General features: G+C 39.3%; 1 protein-coding gene across 1 annotated transcript; it reads right to left on the bottom strand.

Annotated features, from left to right (window-relative positions):
* Window positions 1-5,948: 5,948 nt before the first annotated feature.
* On the bottom strand, window positions 5,949-8,051 carry LOC116804772. The gene has a single exon (XM_032733443.2). It carries the CDS (start codon window positions 8,049-8,051, stop codon window positions 5,949-5,951), a length of 2,103 nt encoding a protein of 700 aa, XP_032589334.2.
* Window positions 8,052-8,359: the final 308 nt, after the last annotated feature.

Raw genomic sequence — 8,359 nt, 5'->3', positions numbered from 1 at the left:
TTGGCTGCAGTTAATGCGGGGTTTAGCCGCACCGTCTTCAGCACGTCCCTCTTCTCTCTCTCGGTCAGCTTTGAGGGCCTCCCAGAGCGTGGCTTTGACTGAACTGAGCCAGTCAAATTAAAGTTATTGACTACCCTTTGGACAGAAGAATGCGTTCTGCCAACAATTTCGCCAATTTCCCTAAAAGATTTCCCTTCATCGCGTAATTTCACGATGAGTTTCCTCAAATCTGGATCAATCTCTTTAGTTTTCCTGCCCATGACGAAATCTATCAACTTAATGACAAAATTTGCAAACCAACACGTGATTGACATTCTTTAATGCTTTTTTTTTACCGTAATATGCTGTTTAACGGTACTAAAAGCTTCACACGACGATTAAGAACAGTGGGTTTTTAGTTTGTACGCATACTTTTTATACCCTGAACCCATTTTCAATGGGAAATCAGGGTATAATGGTTTTGTTGAAATGTATGTAACAGGGAGAAGGAGGCGTGGCAGACCCCACAAAGTATATATATTCTTGATCAGGGTGACGAGCTGAGTTGATTTGGCCCTGTCCGTCTGTCTGTCCGTCTGTCCGTATGTATGAACGCGTCGATTTCAGAAGATATAAGTGCTAGAGACTTCAAATTTTTTTTAAAATGTCCGTAATTACAGCGCGCATATCAAGTTTATCATTAAAAAATCGATAACTCATCTCGATCTTTTTTTATCGATAAAAAACCTTATCGAAACCCAGTTATAAAATTATATCTTCTACACCTTTATTGCTAGAGTCTCCAAATTTTTAATGTATGCTTATATGCAATTTATACAATTTCGGTTTTTGTTAAAATTTACCCCCCACCTCTAAATTCACCCCCTCACCCTCACTTTTGTAAAAAGCGTATTTCAAATACTAGAGACTTGTGCTTTGGCAATTACATGCATATTCATGTTATAATCATAATCTAAAAGTTTCGTGAAGATCGTACGTCCATAAAAAAAGTTATTAAACAATTAACTTCTCATAGTAAGCGCACACTGCAGCCCATGCGTGTTTATGCGTGGGTGCTTGTATGTGTATGTGTGTGTGTATGTGTGTGTGTGTATGCGTTTGTGTCTGTATGCGTGTGTGTGTGTATGTGTGTATGTGTGTCTGTATGCGTGTGTGTGTATGTATACCTGTGTGTGCGTACGTGCGTGTGTGTGTGTGTGTGTGTGCGTGTTTCTTGTGTAAGCTGAAAATCGCGAAAAAGTATTGAAATATCTATTGCTCCAAGGGTTCAGGGGATCTCGTAGTCGAGCAGTCTCGACTAGAGCTTTCTTACTTGTTCTAAGTGAATTTTCGTTGTTTTTTCTTATTTAAAATATTAAAAAAAAAACTGTTTAATATTATTTAAAAAAAATTGTTGTTAAATGTGTGTTATTAAATAGTTTTTCACTAAAAAATATAATATTGATAATAATCCTATTATTTATCATATTTATTCTCTATCAAAGTCGCACGTTAGGCCTGTACCACTAACCAGAGAACACATAGACTAGACATCTAGAACAAATTTTTTCACCGGCGAAAAAATGCGCTGAGGAGACTACACAACTTCGTATTTGCTCGGCTCAGTCTCTTGAGGCTCAAGCATTGAAAATAAGGCAAGACAAAATCAGTGTGCTGCGAGCGCTGCCACGAAATGCACGCATTACCAAATGAAGCGCGGCTATGCGCTCTTTTTCCCTTGCTCACTCTCTCCCTCTCTTTATGCTCTCTCTCTATGGTCTCTCGAATGGCAGCAGCGCACAAAAATTGAAAATTGTTCGCGACGATCTGAGCTCGTTCCTTTTGAGTGAAGGGTATACCGATATTTGTAAAGCGTTCGTCACGTTCATGCAAACAAAATGTAAGCGTTTCGATGGTTATTCGTGGGAAGGGTATGAAAACGTTGATACGCATAAACAATATGATTTCGCGACGGACAAGTACACACACACTTGTAGTCTCTGGCTACATGTATGAGCATTTGTGACCTGCGTGCGTTACTCTTGCTGCTTGTAGCAATTTTAAAGCCCAGCATTTGTATGTATGAACATACATACATATGTACATAAGTACATTTATATATTATTATTGCTAATCATGTTTATAAATGTGTTTATATCCGTAAATAATTATATATAATTAAAATTATTTTATACACATTTTCAATCGAAAAAATTATCGTAAAACACTACTAACTTTATTAAATGCTTTGCAATATATGAAATACACATGTCATATTATACTCACGCTTTACTCATTATTGTCAAAAATTTCTAATTAAGTCATAATGGCCCATTTGATAGTCACCCTACGATTCAAATCATACAAAATTTACAAACTACTAAATCTAAATCCAGAGACAATTAGCTTGCCATCCCATACAAGCATACACATACACAAATGTATGTATGCATGTGCTCACTTCACAAGTTCTGCACAGAAAGAATACATTTTCGCGACGAGCATGCACACACACATTTACATCCTTGCTACGTGTATGTGCTTTTGTGTGCGTGCGTCGCGAAACTCAATTCTTTCTCAGTATTTTCGTCTATTATCAGCCCAAAAGTTGCCGTTGGTCTGCCTTGTGAAGTGAGCACATGCATACATACATTTGTGTATGTGTATGCTTGTATGGGATGGCAAGCTAATTGTCTCTGGATTTATTATTTTGTAAATTTTGTATGATTTGAATCGTAGGGTGACTATCAAATGGGTCATTATGACTTAATTAGAAATTTTTGACAATAATGAGTAAAGCTTGAGTATAATATGACATGTGTATTTCATATATTGCAAAGCATTTAATAAAGTTAGTAGTGTTTTACGATAATTTTTCGGTTAAAATGTGTATAAAATAATTTTAATTATATATAATTATTTACGGATATAAACACATTTATAAACATGATTAGCAATAATAATATATAAATGTACTTATGTACATATGTATGTATGTTCATACATAGTACATCTGTTTAAAGTGGTTATGACAGTCCGTAAGACCGACCAAATGCAAATGCTGGGCTTTAAAATTGCTACAAGCAGCAAGAGTAACGCACGCAGGTCACAAATGCTCATACATGTAGCAAGGGACTACAAGTGTGTGTGTACTTGCCCGTCGCGAAATAATATTGTTTATGCGTATCAACGCTTTCATACCCTTCCCACGAATAACCATCGAAACGCTTACATTTTGTTTGCATGAGCGTGACAAATGCTTTTATGATTTCGGTATACCCTTCACTCAAGAGGAAAGAGCTGGGATCGTCGCGAACAATATTCAATTTCTGTGCGCTGCTGCTATTTGAGAGACCATATAGAGAGAGAGAGAGAGAGAGAGAGCATAAAGAGAGGGAGAGTGAGTAAGGGAAAAAGAGCGCATAGCCCTGCTTCATTTAGTAATGCGTGCATTTCGTGGCAGCAGTCGCAGCACACTGATTTTGTCTTGCCTTATTTTCACTGCTTGAGCCTCAGAAGACCGAGCCGACCAAATACGAAGTTGTCTGGTCCGCTCAGCGCATTTTTTCGGTGTTGAAAAAGTTTGTTCTACATGTCTAGTCTATGTGTTCTCTGGTCAGTGCTAGTATGCATGCATTGCACTCAATCGCTGTACACAGTCAAAATATCGCTTACACTAACAGTCACTCCGCCACTCTGGTTGTTGTCTTCGCTATATCGTCTAACAACTGTCTGTAACAGTCACCCAATTATTGCAATTATTGCATGCGCAACAGCTTAAGAATAAGAATAAGTGTTAATAAAAGAATTACGTTGAAAGTGAAATACGCGGTGATTTATTAATTATTAGCAATTGACAACACGGCGATTCCCCCTGTGTGTTTCATCAATTATTATACCCTGAACCCATTGAAAATGGGAAATCAGGGTATAATGGGTTTGTTAAAAGTATGTAACAGGCAGAGGGAGGCGTGGAAGACCCCACAAAGTATATATTTTCTTGATCAGGGCGACAAGCTAAGTCGATTTGGCCCTGTTCGTCTGTCTGTCCGTCCGTCCGTATGTATGAACGCGTCGATCTCAGAAGATATAAGAGCTAGAGACTCGAAATTTTTTTCCTAGGTCCGTGTATATCTCGCGCATATCAATAACTACTTCCGATATTTTATTATCGATCAAAAACCTTATCGAAAGCTAATTATTTAATTATATCTCCTACACCTTTAGAGCTAGAGCTTTTAAATGTAGACTTATATGTTTTTTATATAATTTCGATTTTTTTTTAATTTACCCCCTCCTATTTCCACCCCTTCACCATCACCTTTGTAAAAGGCGTATTTCAAGTACTAGAGACTACATTTTCCCCATATGATTACGTTTTGAAAGTTTCATTAAGATTGTAAGTCTAGGAACTAAATTATTCAACAAATAAATTCTTATAATGTTGCCCACACTGCAGCGTAGCCCAAGCGCAGTCGCTGCTTACTGCGCAGTTAGCAGAGCGCGTTTATACGTGCGTGTGTATGTCTGTGTGCCGAAAAAAAGTGCAGAGTGATTAGTATATCAGATTAGAGGGTTCAGGGTATCTCCTAGTCGAGCAGTCTTAACTAGAGTCTTCTTACTTGTTATTAACTAACATCGTAGTTGATCTCTCCTCCCTCTTCCCTTTTGATTTAACCCGCCGAGGCACATCCCGGCTCAAGAATAAAGAGCAAATAGAGAACGTGGTGTTCCTACAATCCCCCCCTCTCCTTACTCCAGTCCCGGCAAATCACAAATTTCTTGCGATTTCCAACTCTGGGCAGACACTACCTAAGCTGAAAATTAGATCCTTACAGAATGTATAAAAAGTCAACTGGCGAGCTTCTCTGGATCAGAATGCGAAGTGTTGGACCCAGTGTTTCAATTTTTACTGATTTACATGATGTATTCATTTGAGAGAACGCAAGCGCCGCTTGCACAGCAAGAGAGCGATCGTCATGAGAGTGCATTCCCGTGCTCACAACAACAAATGCTATACAAAGTGGTTCATAATTCATAATTAACTAATTTCATTTCTTATATTACATAATTTCAATAATAAAACAAGTAATAACGTTGCAGTCAGGCATAACCGACTACGGAATACTCATTCACATCCCATCAGCAATTTAGTAGTTAAGTTTCGCTCTAATACTGTAGAAAATTCAGTTTTTCCCGATTTGCCACGCCCCTACTGGGCGTAGACACCTCATTTTTGGTTATTTCTTAGAACGGCACACTAACTACAAAATTTGAATGCTTACGCTAAAAAAATGCGAAAATGATAGGGTATTTTTCGATATGCCATGTGAACGAATACACTTTACTTTGATGGTGTTTAGTTTTGTATTGATCTTTATTCTTCTGAGCCTGGGTTTATATACCCAGACTCATGCATAATTTCAACCCTTAAATCTAGTGCGTCTATTGCTGAGTGTGTAAGGCTCAGCATTGGTCTATTGCATGTTCTTATCTTATCGCAGAGTTTGTAAGGCTCCGCGTGGTTCTATTATCTATTCTTATCCTATCGCTGAGGTTGTAAGGCTCAGCGTTCGTCTCTTACATATCTGATTCTGGGGTTGCAAGGGTTGGTGTCCATTTGTCTATTTATACAGTCCGTACATGTGACCCTTATCTTTTCCCAGCGCACTATCTGCTAGTCGTTGAGTGCGTCGGAGGCATGTATACGATCTTCGTATACTCATATGTTCCCATACTTATCATATTTCTATGTTCATGCATGTGCATGAACATTCTGCGGGGGGCCAGAGAAAGTAATAGCTGACAATTCCTGTCCCTGGTTTCTTCTCTTACTTGTGTACATGAGAAATAGAGATATGATAATTATTGATAATCTTGACGAAATGTCCATGCTTGCAATCCTTGAGGTCTCATGTTCGTACTTGAACATTCTGCGGGGCCCAGAGAATGTGACATCCAGATGAACCTTACTTTGGTCCTTTGCTCAGGTGGCGGTTCCCATGCCAAGTGAAGTCTTTATATTCCGTGAATATTTGTAGATGCTTTCTGAATTTGTTCTCCACATGCAGTAATCGTGTCATAGCGTGCTTGCGCGATTTTCCTGACTCGAAGTCTTTTTTAAATGGTATGGAGACTACTAGCCGGCCTTGGCCATCCCATTTATTGTTCTCTTTTGAACAGCTTAAGTTATTTTCCAGCTTCCAGAAGCGTTCGAGGTTATCCAGGCACATTGTCGTTGTTGCGCTGATCACCTTGTTGTTTACTGGTCTAGCTATGTTCCCCGAAACAATCCATCCAAGTTCAGTTTTTTGCCCCAGTATACCGTTGACTTTTTTAACTTTTCCCAACATTATTGAGTGGAGTAAATCAACGCCAATCACAACATCGATTCTGCTGGGTTCATTGAAATGTGGGTCTGCCAGCTTGCAGCCCATCCAGTCCTTATTGATGTCCATTTCAATTTTCTTGCTCGGTAGAGCTCTTTGCAGTTTTGGCATAACAAGTGCCTCCGTTCTGGTGACGAATTTGCTTGTCATCCTTGGTTTGATTGTCAAGCAAACGCTGTTTTTTAGAACTTCAACATTCTGTGAAATTCCTTGTACTCCCAATTTCCGCTTGATTCGGCGCAGTTGTAGTCGTTGAGCGGCCTCTTCAGATATCAATGTCTTTTGCGAGCCTCCATCGATGAGGGCCCTTAGCTGCTCATATTTTCCGGACTTGTTTTTAATCCGAATAAGCGCAGTTGCCAACAACGTATCTTGTCCGTTGCTTTCTTTAAGACAATTGCTGCTGATGGTCTCGTTTTCGTTCGCATCCTCGTGAAGCAGATTGTTGTGTGATTTGGTACAATACTTGCATGACCAATCCTTTTGACACTCTTTCAGGCTATGGGCACCTAGGCATTTAAAACATAGAGCACTTTTAGTTACAAACTCCTTGCGTTTTTTAACTGGCTCTGCTTTAAATTTTAAACACCTGGTAATTTCGTGGTTGTCCAGGTTGCAAAAACGGCATCTTTTGTAGTTCGTTCTCTTTGCTTCAATAACCGTCTGGACGGCCCTTATCTGTACTGCGTCTATTGAATTGTATAGTTGATCAATAAACTCGAGTACATTTTTCAAGGACTGAATTTCTCTGGCCCTCTTTACATGTTGCTCGTAAAGTTGTAGGACTTCCGTCGAGAATCTTCGTAGCAAAATTTGAGCGATTAGTACATCCACATCGTTACCAATTTGGGCTACTTCTTTAACGATGTGAATATTCTCATTTGCTGTATCCAAGAATTGGCGGATCCTGCTTTCATCATTGTTTTCCAGCAGTTCCAGGTCCACTAGCTGGTTAACGGCGTTTGCGAATATCTTCCGCTTATTTTCATAGCGCTTACATATAAGTTCCCACGCCGAATTGTAGCTAGCAGCTGATCCACTTAACAAATGGCTCACTACCATTTGGGCATCTCCTTTGAGGCATGATTTCAGGTAATTCAGCTTCCTTGTGTCGCTGATATCCTTCCTTTTGTGAACCATGTCGGAGAACAAGTTGAAGAACGTTGGCCATTCTTTGGGACTTCCATTAAATTGAGGAAGATCCGATTTTGGCATCTCTGGAACGTCTTCTTTCATACTGTGAAAGACACTTAACTTCCTGTTAAGTTTCTTCGACAATGTATGGACTTTAAGCTCCAATGCGTCTATGCCGTCGATTTCATGGGAAGGTATATCATATTTTACCTCCAAATCGGTAAGCGTAGACTGGACTTTATTCCAGAGGAACTCTAGTGTTTCTTTGCTATCTAGAGTTTCCTCCTGGTTGCTGAGCTCTAGATTGGCATGCACCTCTTCAATGTGCCGCTTTAACACTAGAGCTCTTTTACTCACAAGTTCTACCAGATAGTCCATTGAGGTTGAACCACTTCGTGAAAACAGTACTTCCTTTTGAGTTTGCTGTTTCCTGGATACCTCAGTTTGTATATGCCAATTCTTGCTAGTGGATGGTTTGTCGGTATCTATATCGAGGTCGGTAGCTTCGACCTTTATCAGGGCCTCCTTGTAGATCCTGACTTTTTCCATTAATCCATCATATATTTTCTCAGTAAAATATATATGGTTTGGGGTACAGATTTTAGTCAGTGTAGAGTGGCTGGCAGTGAATTCTTCTGCCAACTTATCCACGACTTCTAACGCATCCTTATTAGCTATGGCCTTTATAGTTCTGTCATACAGGTCTGATTGCTTTTGTAGCATATCAATAGCCTTTCCTGACAGCATTTTGTTGCGGTTGTTGTAGTTTTTGTTTATTTGTGATTGATCTTCTTTTTGGCTTAACCCGTTGGAGGTGTTTTTGTTTTGATCGCCTTGTTGATCTTGCTGTGCCTCTA

Source organism: Drosophila mojavensis, unplaced genomic scaffold (genome assembly GCF_018153725.1).
Source record: "Drosophila mojavensis isolate 15081-1352.22 unplaced genomic scaffold, ASM1815372v1 contig_108, whole genome shotgun sequence".
Lineage (NCBI taxonomy): Eukaryota > Metazoa > Arthropoda > Insecta > Diptera > Drosophilidae > Drosophila > Drosophila mojavensis.
This window is presented reverse-complemented; position numbering and strand designations above follow the sequence as displayed.

Bases quoted from the DNA above. Each gene is read 5' to 3' on its own strand.
- LOC116804772 (XM_032733443.2), bottom strand. From the start codon at position 8,051: ATGGAAAAAGTCAGGATCTACAAGGAGGCCCTGATAAAGGTCGAAGCT.